This window comes from Oncorhynchus kisutch, linkage group LG18 (genome assembly GCF_002021735.2).
Source record: "Oncorhynchus kisutch isolate 150728-3 linkage group LG18, Okis_V2, whole genome shotgun sequence".
NCBI classification, from domain to species: Eukaryota; Metazoa; Chordata; class Actinopteri; order Salmoniformes; family Salmonidae; genus Oncorhynchus; species Oncorhynchus kisutch.
Window position 1 is genome coordinate 76,023,427 of NC_034191.2, and position 22,227 is coordinate 76,045,653.

Here is a 22,227-nt window from a genome sequence, read left to right on the forward strand (position 1 = left end):
AACTGGAGCCTTGACACCAGCCTTGTTCCCTCGGAGAACAGTAAAAAAAAAAAAAAGAATTACCCTCTTTACCTGAGAAACAACTTTGTAAGAAATTACTGTGACAAAGAGAGACCAACATGAAATCGCTCACCCTCACCTCCGTCAGCAAGTACGTGAAGCTTTGCCTCGCTTTCAGGGTGGATGAGGCCGTGGCCACGAGGGTCTGAGTCCAGATTTCACTCTGGTCCAACTCCTGAGTGTCTGTCTGGGAATCCACGCAAGACACAAGACACAGCAGCAGTCAGCCAGAGACCAGTGGGGCAGACAAGACACAACAGCAGTCAGCCAGAGGCCAGCAGGACAGACAAGACACAACAGCAGTCAGCCAGAGACCAGCAGGGCAGACAAGACACAACAGCAGTCAGCCAGAGACCAGCGGGGCAGACAAGACACAGTAGCAGTCAGCCAGAGGCCAGTGGGGTAGACAAGACACAACAGCAGTCAGCCAGAGACCAGTGGGGCAGACAAGACACAACAGCAGTCAGCCAGACACCAGTGGGGCAGACAAGACACAGTAGCAGTCAGCCAGAGGCCAGTGGAGTAGACAAGACACAACAGCAGTCAGCTAGAGACCAGCAGGGCAGACAAGACACAACAGCAGTCAGCCAGAGACCAGCGGGGCAGACAAGTGTAGGTATAAACAACACTTGTGAAAGGAACATGCCATTATGTTCAGTCTTAAGAGACTTGTTATTGTGTATTTAACAGAGTTGTCTAGTAAGTGCATTGAAATATGTATGAAAAGCACTATATAAAATAATCACATTTTTTGGGGTCGTTTTTCCTTTCATTGCTTGCGCTCACAGTAAAAACAGCAGGATGTCTGTGACTAGTGTCTGTGACTAGTGTCTGTGACTAGTGTCTGTGACTAGTGCCCACTACAGCAATGACACCCCGTTTGGTTTACCAAGAGGGTTGCAGCGGACTCCCAGGCGCCCCTGCCAGGCATCGTCGATGTACTCGTCAGAGTCCGAGAACGACTGGACGAGCTGCGGACGTGTCGCACCATTCACATGGATCAGCCTCACCTTCCCCCTTCAGGTGCACACAGAGGGTTGGGAAAACACTGTGCTCAGTGACATGAACTAGGGCAACATATGTAGAACCCAAGATGAGCAATCACTCCATTCAGCATTAGGGGCGTACAATTATTATTTTATGCATGTACTACAGACGGCTATAAAAAATTTAATTAAAATCGGTCCAATACTACAGGACTAGTAAAGGCACAGTTATTATTTTATATACACAGGACTAGTCAAGTTGACACACTTACTCAATCCAGGGTTTTTATTTTTTACATTGTAGAATAACAGTGAAGACATCCAAACTAGTAGTAACCATTAAAGAAATCAAAATATATTTTATATTTGAGATTCTTCAAAATAGACACCTTTTGCCTTGACAGCTTTGTACACTCTTGGTATTCTCTCAACCAGCTTCGATGGATAGTCACCTGGAATGCTTTTCCAACTGTCTTGAAGGAGTTCTCACATACACTCGTTTTTTTCTTCAGATTTTTTCAGGGACCTCTGCATCCCTATTTCCCACAGCTAGAGTATGGTGTTGTGTAGATTTCGACTTGGAGCAGAGCACTTCTCATGTTCTAGGTCTACTCTTTAGCTAGACTTATTTTTTTTAAATAAGTAGGCAAGTCAATTAAGAACAAATTATTATTTACAATGACTGCCTACCCTGGACGACACTGGGCCAATTGTGCACCGCCCTATGGGACTCCCAATCACAGCCGGATGTGACAGTGCCTCTTGCACTGAGATACAGTGCCTTAAACCACTGCACCATTCGGGAGCCCGGTTTCCCAGTCCCAGCTCCAACTTACCTCCTCAATAGGTAAGTCAGCACATCAATATAATCGTGTTCCTCCTCAGTTAATAACTACATGTCACCCTGCTGCCACTACCGCTGTTACTGCTGCTTTGGTTGGATTCTGCTAGAGAACCGTCGGGGTTGACGCTGGAGCCCCGATCGCCGGATATCCCAGAACTAGACAGAGCCCATAGACCGTGGGCTTGTCAGGGAAGTCAATTATGTTGTCTATGAGAAGTGAATAATGATAAGAGTCAGATAAATGTGTTTGTCTTGTGAGAGATTAACAGACTACTACCAAAATACTTAGCTAGGATAATTTATGACAAAACAAGAAGCACAATCAATTTGCTCTAACCTTAGTTACATATCACTAGCTGACCATCGCATGTATTGTCTGACTAGATCTATGGACTAACGTTACCTATCTAACCAGCTAGCCTAGTTTAAATACCTAACATACACTTAAACGTGCTTGACAGTTATTTGGTGCTGTAGATTAAGTGTAATAATTTGCCAATTATGTTGTCACGAGTCAGTTTATGAAAACGGTTGGTTATCTGTAGCCGTTCTTCTCTGCCGATGTTTTCAAGCTATTACCAGACCAAAGTAACTAAACGTCAGCTATGCACCATGTTTACAATACTGGAACACCTGCGTGTCTTTTACTGTGCCCAGAGAGGAAGACCCAACTCCGCGGAAAATCTGTTTCCCTCCAAGCAAGGAGCTTTTGTATGGAGGTCAATGAGAGTGTCGAATTTGGTCAACAAAAAATGAAAGATTTATATTTGATCGAATATACGTTTCGTAATAAGTAGGATACGTGACATCCCGGCAACTTTGAGAAGAAAAAAACACTTTATATTCGAGTTGTCTAGAGATGGCTATGCATGTTCATGGCATCACGCTAGTAGCATTGCATCTCCAAAAATGTTTATAACTAACCCATTGTTCTGTCCGCGGCATCTCAATTCCATTTCAATTTAAGAGCTTTATTGGCATGGAAAACATATGCCAATGCAAGTGAATTAGATAATAAACAAAAATGAACAGTAAACATTAGTCACAGAAGCTCCAAAATAATAAAAACATTTTAAATGTCATATTATTTATATAGTATTGTAACAATGTGCGATCGCCATTGAATCCAAGCGGTTGACGTCAACAACCCTCATCGAATATTCAAACAAGATTACAATAATGAGATGTATCCACCAATCCAAAGAAAGGATAGGCGTGAGCTAGAGATCCCGCCATGCCGTTTTGACGACAACGACTCCCATTGTGAGCGGACTCGGAGAGACGTATCTTGTTAGTATATACCACAGATAGATGAGAACGTCTTTGTCCATACTTAAACCTCAGTGGCCTGTGCACTTCTGCTGTCACATGACCCACTGAAATTGTGCCAGTGCATGTTGAAACGTGGATGTGTAGACCTTATAAAATTCAAGTCATATGTCAATAAAACTCTATATATGGATAGCATTCTCGACAGGAAAACCCTGAAATCAGGACATCCATAAAACCGCAAGGATAGCAACAAATTACAAGGATTTTATTTAAAATTGTATTATGATCCCCATTAGTAGACACCAATGGCAAAAGTAAGCTACTAGTGTCCTGACACATAACGGCAGTGACGACACGTCATTCAGGCAGAGCACCACATGCTTTTTTTTGTTGTTGCCCATTTTGCATGTTACTTTGGCAGTGTTTCAGCCTAGCTCAGTGCTTTCTGTGGTGGTGGGGCAGCCAGTGGAAATTACGGAGCATAGGGGTTGGTAATGTTCTCTAGTTGCGCTGTGATTGGCTCAGTGTTCTGTCTCTCAAATGGACACTACAATTGCCACAAAATTTACAGGAAGAGCAAAACAATTCAAGCCACTTGGGTGCTGCCTTATACTTACATTAGACGTGCCCATCCTAGAAGGCTCAAGGTCATTGGCCACAGATAAAATGAAGTCAAATCATATATCTACCATAGCTGTGATTGGACTGATCATGTCAACATCAGACTTTCAAAATGTTAGCTAGCAAGTTAGACAAGAAGTCATCATCATGCATCAAGTTGGCAATCTACTGGCAAATCCTTTTCAATCCATGTCATATGGCTCCCGAGTGGTGCAGTAGTCTAAGCCACTGTATCTCAGTGCTAGACGTGTCACTACAGACACCCTGGTTCGAGTTGAGCTGTATCACAACCGGCCATGATTGGGAGTCCCATAGGGCGGCACACAATTGGCCCAGTGTTGTCCGGGTTTGGCCGGTGTAGGCCGTCGTTGTAAATAAGAATTTGTTCTTAACTGACTTGCCTAGTTATATAAAGGATAAATATGAAGATAAATGATCAATTTCGGTGCTCATCGGCCATTGAACATAAACATTATACAACAAGTTGAAAATTGCAAATTCAACAATGAGTGCTATGGCGCCACTGTAGCCCCGGGTTCGATCCCAGGCTGTGTCACAGCCGGCCGTGACCTGGAGACCCATGAGGTATAATTGCCCCAGCATCGTCCGGGTTGGTGGAGGGTTTGGCCGGCCGGGATGTCCTTGTCTCATCGTGCTCTAGCGACTCCTTGAGGCAGGCCAAGTGCCTGCAAACTGACTTTGGTCGTCAGTCCGACAGTGTTTCCTCCAACACATTGGTGCTGCTGGCTTCTGGGTTAGGCTAGCAGCGTGTCAAGAAGCAGTGCGGCTTGGCTCTTGACCTTCGCCGAGTCCGTATGGGAGTTGCAACGATGAGACAAGATCGTAACTACCAGTTGAATATCACGATGAACGGGGTAACACCGTGGGCAACAAAAGTTTTACAATGGCCATGCCGTCAATCCAGCATGACTTCTAGCGCCTTCAAAACAACTAGAAACTCGGAACTGGGAAATCTCAGACTTCAATGAGTTCAAGACAACTAGGAACTCAAGATAAAACTAGCTCCGGCTGGGAAAATACAGATAATAATTTTAAGCGGTCATCTAACTCAGAATTGTAAATCGGGATTTCGGGGCTCTTTCTAGAGCCCACAAGGAGCCCTGAGCCACATTCCTGTTCAAGTGAGAACAATACAACAAAGTGAGTCCAAAAATGAATTGTATGCTGCTCCATAAATGATGTAATATGCCAGGGAGATATGTATACTGTAGCTAAGAATGTAATACTAAGTGTATGTTGTGTAGTAAGCTGTTAGTACCCCATGTGCCTCACCCTAATAATTTGAATTGTTTAGTGTTGTGTAGTGACTTAGCTGGCATTCATCCCCCAACATTTTTTGTTTGTTTGCCAGACCAAGATTTACATGATAAAATCGCCACTGCATAACGGAAAAAAATGTGTGTGTGTGTGTGTGTGTGTGTGTGTGTGTGTGTGTGTGTGTGTGTGTGTGTGTGTGTGTGTGTGTGTGTGTGTGTGTGTGTGTATGCATCTATGAGTTACACATACATGTCAGTACATACACAACAAGTAGGTCACATGGGGGAGAGGCGTTGTGTCATGAGGTGTTGCTTTTTTTGTTTGCTGTTCACTTGAGCTATATCAGATGGAAGGGAGTTCCGTGGACTCTGTATAATACTGTATGTTTCCATTGAATTTGCTCTGGACCTGTGGTCTGTGAAAAGACCCCTGGTGGGGTAAGTGTGTGTGTCAGTGCTATATGTAAGTTGACTATGCAAACAATTTGGAATTTCAAACACAGTAATGTTTCTTATAAAAACAAGAATTGATGCAGTCAGTCTTTCCTCAACTCTTAGCCAAGAGAGCCTGGCAGCATAGTATTAATATCAGCCCTCTGATTACAATGAAGGGCATTTTCTGGTCCAGCTGCACTTTAACTAGTTCCTTCTTTGCAGCATTTGACCATATGACTGGACAATAATCAAGATAAGACCAAACTAGAGCCTGCGGGACATGCTTTGTAGATGACATTCAAATCAAAATGTATTGGTCACATACACGTGTTTATTGCAGGTGTAGTGAAATGCTTGTGCTTCTAGCCCCGACAGTGCAGTAATATCTAACAAGTGATATCTAACAGTTTCACAACATATAGCCAAAATGCACGTAAATCTAAGTAAGGAAAGGATTAAGAATATATATACATATATGTCAGAGCAGCATTGGACTAAGATACCGTAAAATAGTATAGAGTACAGTATATACAAATGAGATAAGTAATGCAAGATACGGAGACATTATTAAAGTGGCTCGTGTTTCATGTCCTTAAAGTGGCCAGTGATTCCTAATCGATGTCTATAGGCAGCAGCCTCTGATGTGCTGGAGATGGCTGTTTAACAGTCAGTGGTGTAGTCCAGAATACAATACAGTATATACGTATGAAATGGGTGATGCAATATGTAAACACAATTTAACAGTGACTAAGATACTGTAGAATAGTGTGGAGTGCGGTTTATACATTATGGAGATGAGTAATGCTAGATACGGAACATTATTAAAGTGGCTAGTGATCCATTTCTAAAAGTTGCCAGTGATTCCTAATCTACAGTTGAAGTCGGAGGTTTACATGCACCTTAGCCAAATACATTTAAACTCAGTTTTTCACAATTCCTGATATTTAATCCTAGTAAAGTCTCCCTGTTTTAGGTCAGTTAGGATCACCATTTTATTTTAAGAATGTGAAATGTCAGAATAATAGCAGAGAGAATGATTTATTTCATCTTTAATTTCTTTCTTCACGTTCAAAGTGGGTCAGAAGTTTACATACACTCAATTAATATTTGGTAGTATTGCCTTGAAATTGTTGAACTTGGGTCAAACGGTAGCCTTCCACAAGCTTCCCACAATAAGTTGGGTGAATTTTAGCCCATTCCTCCTGACAGAGCTGGTGTAACTGAGTCAGGTTTGTAGGCCTCCTTGCTCGCACACGCTTTTTCAGTTCTGCCCACAAATTTTCTATAGGATTGAGGTCAGGGCTTTGTAATGGCCACTCCAGTACTTTGACTTTGTTGTCCTTAAGCCATTTTGCCACAACTTTGGAAGCATGCTTGGGGTCATTGTCCATTTGGAAGACCCATTTGTGATCAAGCTTTAACTTCCTGACTGATGTCTTGAGATGTTGCTTCAATATATCCACATAATTTTCCTCCCTCATGAAGCCATCTATTTTGTGAAATGCACCAGTCCCTCCTGTAGCAAAGTACCCCCACAACATTATGCTCCTACCCTCGTGCTTCATGGTTGTTCTTCGGCTTGCAAGCCTCCCCCTTTTTCCTCCAAACATGAAGATGGTCATTATAGCCAAACAGTTCTATTTTGTTTCATCATACCAGAGGACATTTCTCCAAAAACTACGATCTATGTCCCCATGTGCAGTTGCAAACCGTAGTCTGGCTTTTTTTATTGCGGTTTTGGAGCAGTGGCTTCTTCCTTGCTGAGCGGCCTTTCAGGTTATGTCGATATAGGACTTGTTTTACTGGGGATATAGACACTTTTGTACCTGTTTCCTCCAGCATCTTCACAAAGTCCTTTGCTGTTGTTCTGGTATTGATTTTCACATTTCGCACCATAGTATGTTCGTCTCTAGGAGACAGAACACATCTCCTTCCTGAGCGGTATGATGGCTGCGTTGTCCCATGGTGTTTATACTTGCGTACTATTGTTTGAACAGATGAACGTGGTAACTTCAGGCATTTAGAAATTGCTCCCAAGGATGAACCCGACTTGTGGAGGTCTACATTTCTTCTGAGGTCTTGGCTGATGAACAATAGTTCTTCCCGGGCTGTATGTAATGACACAAAACAATTCCTGAGCTAATAACGTAAAAAAAGAGTACATAAACAAACAAAATATTGCAGTGTTGCTTAAGAGCTAATCGCGATGCTGCCATCTCCATCGGCGCCATCATGTCTGATAAAGTGTAGCAACTGAGTTTAGCACTCCAGCTCAAATCAGTCTGGATTTCAATTTACTCCTGAAAGTGATAAAAGTGGAATGCACAAGGTGCAATTTCGAAATTGGATAGTACATCAGCAGTTTTCCTCTTGTCATGTTAGTCATTGGAGACTGAGTTATGTATAACTTGCCATCGATGTCCAAACCAACTAGGCCATGTCAACTAACATTTTTTAGCTCTTTTTGTTTTTGCCCATTGATTTTGTTGTAATGTTTGAGTCACTCAAATATCACATGAACACACAAGACATATGACAATGCTGGAAGTGGGGCCTGAGTGAAAAAGTTTGGGAACCCATTTTATAGGGTAACATTTGGACTTCTAAATTTCAAAAGGTTGCTATAAACCTGTCTTAAAATCTCTTAAAAATGTGTATTTAAAAATGATGATTGCGCAGGATCTTTTTTTTGTATCTTGTATTTCATTTGTAAGGTAATTATACTAACTCAATGTTATTTGTTTTTTTAAAGGTTGGTTAACAAGACCAAACACAACTAGTGTGGTGATAGAGGTTGGAAAACACATTCACATTCCCAATCATCCAACATCCCCAGCCAGAGTGGATCCAAAACTTCCTAATGGCAGATGAAAGTATCATTCAGTGACACTGGAAGTGATTGCTCTGATTTGACTGACTCCGCATATGGACAGGTTTGTAGTTCATTATTCTTTAAAAGTGGTTGAATTACCATGTACTAGGTCAATGACACCCAGACGCGTCTTTCTTTTTCACAACGCAGGTAAGCTAAAACCACGCCCCCGGCGTTCTATTACGCTCCCATTGGCTAGCGTTGTCTCACTCACAGGCGATCAGCGCAGAGACAGTGACCTTCCAAGGTAAGAATGTTAAGTGTAATTTAACAATTAGCTGCCTACCGTAATGCAGGCCTATTATTATCATGTTTGGTAACATTTGCCCATGTATTTATTTTCAGAGTTTCAATGAGTTGTACAAATGTCTCATAACTCTGCTGAATTCCCTAAATTGAAGGTCAGCTAAGTTAACCCATCTCGGTATTTGAAGTTATATTATCATTAGTAGGCTACTATCAGGTAAAAGCAAATGCTTATTATTCATAATGTCTCATATTTATTAGCTAATCATTCAGTCGAATACGCTATGCTACAGCCATTGAATCTGTCTTTGAGCGTTAAGGGATGTGGCTAGCTCGGTCCACGACATTATGCTATTATATTTTTCAATCTTGAAATACAAGGGAAAATGTTATTAATCAGTGACTGAAAATTCGCGCTACGTGATATTCACTTCCGGACTTGGAGAGCGCTCAAAGCGTTGTAGAACGCCTCTCTGAATAACGGGGCGTGGTTTTGGCTTAACTGCCTTGGGAAAAAGAAGACGCCACCTAGACAGCACAGCAGGACATACCTGGAAACCTATCATAATAACTTTTCATTGCATGTTTGTAATAACAAAATTAGACCATACTTTTAGTGTTAACCATTTTAATTAGACAAAGTTAAGGACATGACAAACTAAAACAAAGTATTATAATGTACAGAATTTTCTCTGACCTTAGTCAGCTACTATTTGTTACAATGTAACAGTGCAGCTGTATGTGCATTTAGTAATTTTACATAGTGCTCTGGGCGGTATCTTTGTAGGTAGACAACCATTTTCCCTTGAACCCTCTAATCGTCAAACAGAACTAAAGGTGGAGGGGGAGAGGGGAAAAATAAAGAAAATATAAAATATTTATAACATAAATACACAATTATCGGACATAAAAGCACGGCATATAGTGGTAAGGATATGGTAACAAGTTATTACCGATCAACAATCATGCAAAACAGGTTGGAGTTTGAGTTTTCCTAAATCCCTGACAGCTGCAAGTATTTTAGAAAGGCGCAGTGTGGACACCTAGGTAATTACTGCATTCCCGGGCATCATAGCCCGTCATAATAACGCAGAAAAGGTACATTACAGAGATTGGAAAACAACTGTAACAGTTTTTAAACATATCCAATATACTCTTTCTATCTTTGTTATAACCCTAATCCCCCGTGACTAATGCAACTATTGTGACGCACTACTTTGCAATAAAATGTACATTAATATAAGTGTTTGGTGAAATAAGAAGTTACTTAAACGTTTGTTTGTGTACCGCCACGATATAATAGAAGCAGTAGAAGAAGTGACCTAATTACATAGGGGTCGATTCTTTTAGGCCCAAGTGAAAAGTGCCAATCTCATTGAATAGCCTACAATTGCTGGACTCAGAAACAAAACAGAAACCAAATAGCTTTAATCGAATACATATATTGGCTCACTATATTTCGAAATAAATGTAACGTTTTATCGAGATACATTTCCGATATAGTTGTTTAAAGTTTCAATCTGTAAACTATTCATTCTGTTTAGTTATTTTAATCCTAATCTGATGACCCCATACAGGATCAGGATGTTGGGTATGAAATCTGATTCAATCCGGTTGATTGAATTTTACAAATGCTTATTCAGATCAGTCGCCATGGCTCTGGAAAAGCCCACTCTCAGCATGCCTCATTACATTAAACAGCAAAACTGGTTCGACGAGACAAATATTATTTGAATCAACTCATATTGTTACATAAAGGTTTTATATTGACGACACGTCTGCGTCCCTACTGAATGTCAGCGATCAGCCTTGGGGGGAGCTGTCGTGTGTTTACTAGAGAGAAGAGGGAGGGAGAGAGACGAAGGGAGAGAGAGAACAGGCGAGGGAGGGCGAGCAGGAAAACTTTTCAGTTTTAAAGAGCGAGAGGAAGCGTGTGCTGGAGCGGCGACCATGCAGGTAAATGCATTAACTAATTGCTCAGAAGTTAATTAAACGATATTGTCGATGTCTTAATTGCGATTGTGCTTGAAAGATTGAAACTATCATTTGAACAACAATCGAACGATGAATTGTTGTATATCAAATAGTTCTATGCACCGAATTCGAACATAAATGTCCAAAACTTTTTTGCCTCCCCTTCTCTTCTCCCCACCACCCCCCTTTGCCGTGCGCAGTGTGCATGTAGTCTGTTTCAAGTAGCTTAGCGTTTGATTTATTTGGTCAATTATTGCACGAAGCTATCTACAATGATTTGTTAAAGATGTTCGTGAATACTAAAACTCTTGGATAATGAAACTGATCATTAAAATGCGTCCTGGGTTTTGTGGAATGGTGAGGGAGGAGGGGTGCGTTTTTTTTTTTTTTTTTTTACACATCTGTGAAGGGAAGCCATATTCATTAATTAAATAGCTTAGTCCATGTAGGCCTCAATTTGCGCTGTTGAGCAGGCAGCGGGTGGCGTATAACTGGATGCCCGATTGGAAGCCCATAATCTGTGGGGTAAGGGAACCACTCAAGGCCGAGGTTTCGGATGGGAACCAAAAGCCTAGCGACTCAGTCTATGTATCTATTTGTAGTGGAACGCTATGCTTCAGGATGTGTAGCCATGTACACCTGGGATAAGTTTATTTTATTTTTTTGTCTTCTGGACTAGCTAGTTGAGTGCGACGGGTTATCTTGCTGGCTAACAGGCTGGCACGATTGTTTGATCCTTTTGTTATAATTTCGCACCGTAAATGAATAATCAATGCGGTACGTTTCGAGTCTCTGTTTTAGCCGTCCTTTATAATTGCAGAGGAACTAGTGTTTGTTGCATTTCATAACATTAGTTAGCATCACAACGTTGATAGCTTGGCTAACTAACTAGCTTGCTAGCTAATTGATTCATCACTGTTCCGCGTATCTAATTAATCGGTACCTTAATTAGCTAAAGAATGAAGAGCAATGGGAATGTATCAATACCGTTGTATAAATCCTTAAACTATGGTTTATAACGCACGGCACTCTCTCTCTCAACTATAATAATCAAGAAACCTTGTTGGTAAAACGATATTTTCTGGGCACGGCTAGCTAGCTAATTGGTGAGGACGGAAGTGGGCAATACAGCGGAGTGTTGGTATTCGACATGTATCTTTTTATCGCTCATCGATTCGTTTAGAAGTACCGGTATTGAAAGTTGTAGCCTAATAATAGGGTCGTTTGGTCTAATTACACAATTCAATGTCTGCCGAGTAGCTTTGGAAAAGGACAACACTGCATTGTCTCGTGGTTGGGGTATGCTGGCCATTTACAAGGCTATTATATAGGTGTGTGTGTGATCACGTTCAAATGGCCCATGGTTCGCTCATTAGTTACAATGAAGCGACATGTTATGTTTTGCATGATCCTAGATATCGTACTTGTCTCTGAAATTTGGTAAATGTATGCTGGTCAAGGTCAATAATCAGGCCATTCACAACGATTTAATTGAAGTGGAATAACTGTTTCTTCGTGCCAAGTGAAGTGAAGTGAAGTGACATTGCATTCAAGTCAGAAAATATTATGTATTTTTATTTGTCTGTTTTTATTGATTTTATTTGGACCAAGTTCGTCATCCTATTTTGGCTGTATAGCCTAAACAATTAGACTAGCGATAGGCTGTATGTGTTTCTTCTGATAGTTATCTATATTGAGGCATAACTTGGATTACTCTCACTATTTAGGTTATTTGGGTTATTACTATTTAGGTTTATGTAGATTTATATTTCCAACATACTTACTGAAATAACATTTGCACTGTGTAGCCTATGATATAAAAATATATATTTAAAAAAATACAAGTAAACACCCCTGGATATGGTTCTAATTTCAAAGCAATATTTTTTCTATCCACTGAAACACATTTTGATCTTGCAGGAGAAGTCTGGAGAGACGGTGAGCAGTGAAAGCAACGAGGTGTGGTTGTGCCCCCTGTGTCAACAAGGCTTACCAGACAGGGGCTCCCTTTCTCTGCACCTGTCTGACAGTCATAGTGTGCTCCCTAACTGTGTAGACAAGCTGCTGGACATTGTGAGTAGTGCTACGCTACATCACATGGGTCTACAAAACTTGACTTGGGTGTCTGTAATTATGGTGATGTGTTTCATGAATGATACTTGGATGTTAAACAGTATACATGATACATTATTGTACAACATTATATATTATTGTACATAGTGTGTATGTACATTGTACATTGTGTGTATGTACATTGTACATTGTGTATGTACATTGTACATTGTGTATGTACATTGAACATTGTGTGTATACATGGTCAATTATTGTACATTGTGTGTATACATGGTCAATTATTGTACATTGTGTGTATACATGGTCAATTATTGTACATTGTGTGTATACATGATACATTATTGTACATTGTGTGTATACATGATACATTATTGTACATTGTGTGTATACATGACGCATTATTGTACATTATTGTACATTGTGTGTATACATTACGCATTATTGTACATTGTGTGTATACATGATTGTGTGACTGTAGACTGTTCAATATAACTGTATTTACCCCCTTAGGGCATTATTAGTAGTGGATCACTGGTTATGTGCAATATTGCAGAATGAGTCACCAATTTGTAGTAAGATGCTCTCTTGTTGGACTGCAAAGCTAAGCAGTTGGTTCCCGTGTCAGCAGAATTTAGTCTGAAGGTAAAAGTTTCCTTTTTCAGAATGAATTAAATCACGTTTTCTTCACCAGGCTGCTCCCAAACAGGGGGCGAGTGGAGTGGACGGGGACACCGATGTTCGGCATGACGCAGGTGACTTTCTCCTTTGAATGACCGCAGTACCCACCATTTTGCACTGTGGATTAGTTTATCAATATTGTATTTATGAATTTATTTGAATAGTGGATACAAGCACATTGACAGAGTAACCTAAGCATCTAGCGTGTGCTAATAAACGGCTGTTACTAAGAGGGGTATTGTTACACCTACAAGCATGCATTTTTTTGCTATGACTGTATTTGTGTTTGTCAGGTAATACATTAATCGGGTGCTGTCAGGGTTCCATCTACCAAAAAAAGCTGTTGAAATATCTTGCCTTTCTCCTTTACATCAGATGCTCCGTCATTACAGCTGGAGCTTTTAGAAGCCTCCTCCGCCTCCCTCTCAGACCCGTGTCATAATAATGAGAACACTGACGGACCCCAACATAATTCCGACAGTAGGCACACTCTCGTTGGGTCTGGAGACAAAGATAAAGAGATGGATAAGGAGGCAGAGGGAGCTAGAGACCTGGAGGGAGGTGGAGTTCAGGAGAGAGAGCAGTCCACAGAAACACCTGACAACAATGAAGAGTCAAAGGGTACAAATTGTGTAATGGCTGAAGGCGATGACAGTCCTCCATTCAAGTGTAATACGTGCTTAGAGGCTTTTCCTACCAGGACCGCATTAAGTGTTCACTACAACTCTACATCCCATGTGCAACGGATGAGAACAGGATCCCTAAAACAGGGTGGTGATAATGGGACCCCAGCCGCTCCCTCAGTCCCTTTTCTGTCTCGGCCATATCTATCAAACAAGCCCTACCAGTGCACTGTGTGTCGAGTCTCTTACAACCATGCCATCACCCTGGAGAGTCATTTGAAATCTGTTTTACACCAGACTCGTAGCAGAAATGCAGGAATCTCTGCCAACAGTGCAGGTGGAAATTCAGGAAGGACCAATATGGCTACTAACTTAGTTGTTACGTCTGGGGGCAGTGCTGCACAGTTGGTTAGCACCCCCAGCAGCAATTGTGTCACCCCGGCAAGCCTGGCTGCTGCAGAAATGACTAACAAAGATGGAGATGCAATTCAAACCCAGCCGTCTCCCTCACTGCTTTCCTCCCCTGTGACCTCTGCTCAGGCAGTCTCTGCTTTTCTCACCCTCCTCACGTCCAGCCCAAGCTCTATCTCACACTCCCTCCTCCCCTCCCTCCTCCCCTCTCTGTTTGCGGCTGGTGCATCCCCTGCCACGGCCTCACCTCAGCTCATAACCCAGACTCAGATGCTCATCCCCTTTATCCTGAATGGGCTCCAAACACAAAGCCAGAGACTAAACCCAGAGCTTCTGACCCAGTCAATACCCCTACTAGGTCTCAATGCTGCCCAGCAAGCTATCCTGGCCCAAAGACTCAGTAGCTTACAGAACCAGTGGCCAGCTGTCGGTCTCCAAGCAATCTCACAAGCCTGTTCAGAAGACAGCCAAACAAACAAGAGCAAAGTGAAGCAAGACACAAACGAGGCAACAGCTGAGGAGAAAGGATCACTTAAGGCTGAGAAGGAGGACAGTTGGTCCATGGAATGTGGTGATGGAGAAAGAGAGATTTGTGAGGAGGATGGTAAGGGATATGCACAAGAGCATCTCGGTGCCTTAGTAGGCAAAAATAACAGAGCTGAGTCATGTATGATAGATGGAGATATTGAAATGAAAGAGAGCACAACAGAGAGCGGGAACTCAGCAGGTCACATGGGGCCAGATGAGAAAGGGGACAATGACAAGTGTAGTGACCGCTCACCGTCTGTTACCAGCAACTCAAGCCTAAGTCCTACCACTTTAAACCTTTTGCTTAGCCCTGATTCTACCCCTCAAAAATCTGAAGTTGGCACAAGCCCTTATGCCTCTGTCTGCTCCCCGGAATCTAGCCCCTCTAAACGCACCTTAAATTCCCCCGATTCAACTCGTCGCCATGCTCATTTCAGGGCTCGCCACTTCTCAGGCCCCCCGATACTGTCAGAGTTCCAGATACAGGTTATGCGTGCGTTTCTGGAGTCGCGTAGCGAGGCTGATGCAGTCAGTCCTCCCCGTGACGACTGCGAGTCGTTGGGCAGGGAGGTGGGGCTCACCGAGGTGGAGGTACGCAAGTGGCTCACCGACGCCCGACGAGCCAAAGAGCGGCAGATAGCTGGGGGAACAGAGCACGTGAGCAGCATTGCAGGCTATGGTAAAAAATACAAGGGTCTTGATAACGACGAGGAGGAAGGTTGTCTTACGATAGATGAGACAGAGGGTGGGTTCAGCGACGAGGCCTCTGGCAGTCACGCGATGGATTTGTCAAATAGTGGAGGGCGTAAAGAGATGGGGAGGGAGAGCCAAGGGGACTCGTGTCTGACCTCAGACAATGAAGAATTCTACACCTCTGTCATTGTGAGCGATGAGGACAGCCTGAGTGGCTCCATGAGGGAGGGGCCAGGAAGCCCTGCTAAAGAGGAGGCTCTGGTAGAACTGTCAGCAGACAAGGGTTCAGGAGGAAAGGTGTTGCGCTCCACCACTGTGTTCCTCTCAGACGCTGAGGATGACGATGATGCCGAGGAAGCCGCAGCTCAGAGAGCAAAGAGAAGAAAGAGAAAGAGGGAGTTGGAGCGGGAGGAGGTAGAGGTTAAGAAGGAGAGACTAGACCCCGACGTGGATTTACAACTAGAGGCCCAAGCTGATCCTCCTTCCCACCTTCCCGTCACCATTGACCATCAACGGCTTCCAAGTGGCATTCTACACTCCCTCCCTCTGTCTCTGTCCCTCACTCCATTCTCTAATCAGTTCCATAGCCCTTATGTTCTCTCTCTCCCTCCCTCAGTGGTTGGGCTTGGAGTTGCAGAAGGAGATGGAGGCAAAGTACCTGCCTTTCCAAACCCCCCTAACATCACCCGGTTCTCTGACCCTCTCATTACATCATCCCTCTCCTCCCATACCCACACCTCCCACTACATGTCTAATGGAGGAGACTGTGAGGCTGCTTTAGATCTCAGCATTGGGAAAAGCAACAGCTCAACATCTCTCACGGGTGACAAGACTTCAGCACAAAAGGGCCGTCTGCTTGATGGACTCGGTCTAAGGCCCACAGCTTTTGGGGCACCTGGGGAAGGGAGACTCATTGTGGTCAAGGTCAAACCTGAGCAAGCGACTTCCAACAGCAGTGGCTTTGTCAGTGGGAATAACATGGCCAAGGCCAGCACTGTCTACATGAGAGAGAAAGAGGAGAGGGACCAGAAAGGCAGGCCCAAAGCACGGCGGTACCGCGACATGAGACGTTCCAGGACCATCATCCAGGCTGAGCAGCTAAATGTGCTTTATGGCTGCTATTTCAAAGACCCAAATCCTGGGAAACACGAGTTTGAGCAGATATCAGAGTGGGTCCATCTCCCAAAGAAAGTTGTACAGATTTGGTTCCAGAACATGCGGGCTAGGGAGCGCAAGGGTGAGGTTCGCTTCATCAGTGATGGCACTCTGGCAGCAGTGGGCAAACCACTCATCAAGTTCACCTGGCCACTGTCACAACCCATCTTCTCCAGCACCCCCAAATCAAACTCCAACAGCAGCGTCTCAAATGTAGCCAATCCAGTACGGGCCATCCCAAAGATGGAGGTGAAGAAGGAGGAAAATGTAAAAAAAACAGTTCCAAACAGGCCCAAGGAGGTGGCCTCTTCCGTTTCCTCCGTGAGCCACAGTGTGTCTGCAGTGCCAAAGACCAAAATGGAGTTGACGAACAATGTCACAATGGTCAAAATCGCCCCCAAAAGCATCGCTCCAGCTCTCCCTGTCATCCACAAGGAAACCCGACCTCCCCCGCCTCGCCCCCTTCCCAAACATGCGCCTGAAGAGGAAGTTGGGGAAGATGATGAGGAAGTGGATGATCGTAACCAAGCGAAGCCACTCGCCAGGCCTGGATCCACCAACCGCATGGTGCCAAAACTGCCCTCGACGCCAATTAACAAGTCTCCTGCTGCGACGTCACAAAAGCAAAATGGGCTCAATTACTGGTCGGCCAAGGGCCCCTTTAAGATCAACACACTGTCTAGGGAACAGTTGGGTCTGTCAGCACCCCGTACCTTCACAGCTGTCGGTGCAGCTGCTGCCCCCACTGCCATCACCATTTCTGCCACGTCCTCTGCTCCTGCTGCTGCCACGGCCTCCGCTCCTGCCTCTGCTGCCACGGCAACTACCACCCCCACCACCACCACAACAGCAAGCGCAAGTAATCAAACCACAGTCAGCATTGTCACCATCGCTAAGACCTCTCCATCGGAGAGCAGCTTCCTGCACCACTCCACCACCCGCAGGCCACGCACACACCTGTCCTGTCTGCAGCTGTCCATCCTGCAGTCATGCTACGAGACGTGCGCCCACCCTAACGCCATGGAGTGTGAGGCGGTAGGGACGGAGCTGGGGCTGCCGCTCAAGGTGGTCCAGATCTGGTTCCAGAATACCCGCGCCAAGGAGAAACGATGGAGGCTGCAGCAGGAGAAACTGGTCAGACATTTTACTGTAAAGTATGCAATGAATTGGTCTGTGGAGATATATAAAAAAACTTTACAGGCAACTATTTAGGAAAGAGATTAAGCCCAGTTGTGAACAAAAAAATCAATTTCAATGGAGATCTCCATTGTGCATGCGTTTTAGTCCAGGACTAGGCTGAATCTGTGTCTGGGGAAACCAGCTCTAAAATGTAGCTTCTTGTCTAGAACTGTATGTTGAGGTAATACACCAGTGACCTTTTGTTGAACTTGTATGTCAGTAGCCAGTGTTGTAGTGACACTTTTTTTTTTCTTCTTTCTCTGCCTTTTGTAGTCTCCTGTGTCGTCAGATCCCTCCAAGACGATTGACATGAGCTCGGGCAGCTACCTGCAGTACAACGCTCTGCGAGCCCACCGTCCCATCCTTCCCAAACCGGTTCAGCTGACCGTCCTGGAGCCCTCTTCTCCCCCAGCCGGGGGCCAGCCTGCAGGCCGAGAGACGCTGAGAGGCAAGTGCCAGGCCTGCAACACAGGTTTTGAGTCCAGAGCAGCAGCAAGATCCCATGTCTTCTCCCTTCGACATTTAGCCACTCTGAGAACCACTAACTTTGGCCAGCCAGCGACCATCATCAACAATAAATCTGATAGCGAGTCTATTTCTGTTTCCGCCTCCGGGTCTTGTGTGGAGGACCCTTCAGCTTCCCCACCCTTACCCAGCAGCACCAGCTAAGGCACCCATCAGTGCTGGTAAAGACTGGACCCATTGGGCTCCTTAAATGTTTATAAACACATTGGGCACTGGTCCTCCAAGCTAATATTCTTTAATGTGTGATGAAAAGGCCCAGTCACCTACCACCCTTGCTCCCTCACATTGGACGTCTTTCTCCCGAGTTCTTGTGTCCAAACTGGATACACTGTTGTCACACTGCTTCACCAAAAGTTATCAAATGAGTGAACATTTACCAGTCCCTTATATTGTCCTGGGCTGCGGTTATAATATTGTCCTTAACCATCCTGGCCCAGTTTTTAAATCACTCTTATAATACTTGTGTATTATCCCTAAAGACTGTGCTTATGCAAAAAAAACAATTAGGCCATTATCTGACTGACTAAAAAAAGACTGCTGGGATTACCTGTAACTGTATCGACTTGGACCAGAAATGAGAAGTAGCTCTGTTTTTTAGTGGTGTTGAATTTGCCATGTTGATTGTGTGTCACTACAAGCTTTCTGTATGGATACAGGTGGCTGGGTGTTCAGATGGTGTATGCTACTTCACATGGAATCGGAAGGTACTTTTAACTGCTTGTGACTAGAATTGGCCTGTTAAACTGAACAGATTATCCCCTCCTGTAAACACACTGGCTGTGGCTGAAATGGAATCCTCCATGGGCCCTGGTCAAAAGTAGTTCACTATATAGGGCTCCATTTCAGACACACCCACTCACTGTTCTCATGACAATCCTCTATAGACAGGGAAAAGAGAGGCTGAAGAGGGCAGACTCTCATTATACGGCACTTTGATGCGTTTTACATTGTATGAAACGTTTTTATTCTTAAGCATTCTTATGCAGTGTCTTTCTACTTAATGAAAGATGTGCGTGTTGCATGTTGGATGTGTTATTGTAAGTTACATTAATTACATTTGGAAACATTGTTTTTGGTACTTGCAGTCTGTCAAAAAAAATATCTACATTAACTCATTAAACACCAAACAAAACGGATCAGACCTTACTGCTGTGCAAGGAAAGTCTTAGTCCTGACACTTAAATTATTTCTAAATTTATTAATTCACTACTGGTGTTTTTAAGATCTATTGAATGAATGTTGAACAAGAAAATAACATTTCCTTATTTGGTCAATGAAAAATATCCACAACAAATCATTTCAAGTGTAAGATTGAAACGAGTGATATTCCTTAACAAACAATATACACTGAACACAAATATAAACGCAACATGTAAAGCGTGGTTTCATGAGCAGAAAAGAAGATCCCAGAAATTGTCCAAACACACACACACATGTGATTACATCCCTGTTTGTGAGCATTTCTCCTTTGCCAAGATAATCTATCCACCTGACAGGTGTGGCATATCAACAAGCTAATCCTTACACAAGTGCCACTTGTGTTGGAGACAATAAAAGGCCACTTAATTTTTTGCAGTTTTGTTACAACACAATGCCACAGATGTCTCCAGTTTTGAGTGTACAATTGGAACGCAGGAATAGCCACCAGAGCTGTTGCTAGAGAATTTAATGTTAGTTTATCTACCACAAGCCACCTCCAACGTTGTTTTCGAGAATTTGGCCTCAACCGAAGACCACGTATGGCGTCTTGTGGGCGAGCAGTTTGCTAATGTCAACGTTGTGAACAGAGTACCCCATGGTGGGGTTATGGAAGCACAGCAATACTGTGATGAGATCCTGAGACCCATTTCTTCTTCTTTTTTAAGGTATCCTTGACCAACAGATGCATATCTGTATTCCCAATCATGTGAAATGCATAGATTAGGGCCTAATGAATTTATTTAAGTTTACTGATTCCCTCATATGAACTGTAACTCAGTAAAACAGTTAATTGTTGCGTTTTATATTTTTGTTCAGGATACATCAACTTCCTGGGGAGGTCAAATGAAACAGACTTGACAAGAAGAACTAGAAAAGAACGGGGTTTAATTTCTGAGATTACATTTTTTTTTTGTTTTGTCTTGAAACATATGTGGTTGCAAGCTAGTACTTATCTGTGTATGGGTAGAAACAATGCAAGTCCAGAAACCAGGAGAAGGGAGTCAGTTGGGTACTCTAGTCATCACCTTTGTCTTACTGGGGATACTTCTGTAAGCAATTGGGACATGCAAAAAGTCAAGACCGCACAAACTATGAAAGGTGCTGTTTTGAAGGACACATAAAATACTAAAGATATTTTTCCTTCTGTTAAGTTGTATATTATTAATAATGTTACTATTAATAGTTTTGACAAAATGCAAAATGACAAATTACACTTTTTTCCTTTTTTTTAAAGAAATATATTAAGAAAAAAATAATATTCCAAAGTTATCCTTCCTTTTGCTTTCTGTCATTTAAAAAAACCAAAAAGCAATCTTGAGGTTGACAGAGCAGCAGAGATGTTCTTCATGCAAACTGTAAAGGAACTCCCATGGCTTGACATTTGAGCCAGTCCAAGATTTTTACCATGAGCTACAGATGAATGCATTTCAGCCTTTACAACCTGGGGCAGGCACTTGATTTGGCTCATTGACTACAAGTTTTAAAATATCCTTCATAATTACTCATCTTTTTTTTCTTCTTTTTTGTTTGTTTATGGTGTCGAGCTGTAGCTTGTCTAAAAACAAGGACTGGGTTGCAGTGCTGTGCTCCAAGTCTGGGATCGGTCCAAGGTAGTTTTATGGAGATATGCTTTTTATTCTATTCACTATTCATTGTCACTTGATTATCACTATTGTTATAACTACTGCTTCTGCTATTTTTATCATTATTCATCACTGTTTTGATTGTTGACTCATAACGGTTTTAATGATGTCTCTTTACTCAAGAAAGAATTTTTATTGGTATGAATATTGAACAATAATGGTGGCAGTGTGTTATAAGTGTGTTAGCATATTGATTCAGCTTTTTTTCCTTACTTGTACTCTCATTTTGTGTTGGATCGCCATTTGGTTTTCTTTGCTATACAGAAAATAAATACATTTTAATTGAACAACAAAACTGGTCCTATTACCATGTTATTGGTATGTCAGTTGGGTTTATTGCTCCTCAGCTTGTTAAATGAATCTCACCAGTCACTTGTGATTGTCTACATGTTATCATAACCAAGAGTATTTGTAAATTCACTGGATATGCCTATGTGGCCTGGAGGTGTGGATGCTTCTAGAGGGGAATACAGTAGAATAAGGAGAGGTCTACTCCATGAGGAGCTCTCAATGTGCATGTTGTTTACAGTTAGATATTTAGTTTCTAGATTACAACTGAATCTGCAACCCAACCTGATCTGCTAATATAATAAAAACTAATTGTAGAAGTTACTCTGTAAATGGAACACATTCTCTCACTCCACTTTTCTTGCAATAACATTAACCACCACCATATTTGTTCAGTCATCCCCATGGGAAAAATTTATGGGGAAAGAATAGGATTTGGGAATAAATGCTCAAAGTAAGATATGAGGTTAACACAGATTTAGTAATAATAGCAATCAGTTAACAAAGCCTGTGATATTTTTGTTTTTTTAAATGACAAATTCTTCCAAATTGACTTTAGCTGATGAAGATTATTTCAACAAAACGAATGTGATCTCCAAAGCCTGTGTGTACCACCTTTTATTTTCGTTATTTAGCCAAAAACC

General features: G+C 42.7%; 1 protein-coding gene across 3 annotated transcripts; it reads left to right on the forward strand.

Moving 5' to 3' along the window:
- Positions 1-1,782: 1,782 nt before the first annotated feature.
- LOC109909776 (zinc finger homeobox protein 4) lies at positions 1,783-21,590 on the forward strand. 3 transcript variants are annotated; one of them, XM_031796832.1, is made up of 6 exons: positions 1,783-1,893; positions 8,248-8,428; positions 12,508-12,660; positions 13,352-13,412; positions 13,714-17,882; positions 18,201-21,590. In XM_031796832.1, the coding sequence occupies exons 2-6, from the start codon at positions 8,363-8,365 to the stop codon at positions 18,594-18,596; spliced, it is 4,845 nt and encodes a 1,614-aa protein (XP_031652692.1). In that variant the 5' UTR covers positions 1,783-1,893; positions 8,248-8,362; the 3' UTR covers positions 18,597-21,590. The 3 variants fall into 3 exon arrangements, with proteins under 3 accessions (XP_031652692.1, XP_020364381.1, XP_020364380.1); XM_020508792.2 differs by lacking the exons at positions 1,783-1,893; positions 8,248-8,428 and adding an exon at positions 10,242-10,569; XM_020508791.2 differs by lacking the exons at positions 1,783-1,893; positions 8,248-8,428 and adding an exon at positions 10,964-11,112.
- The last annotated feature ends 637 nt before the right edge of the window (positions 21,591-22,227 follow it).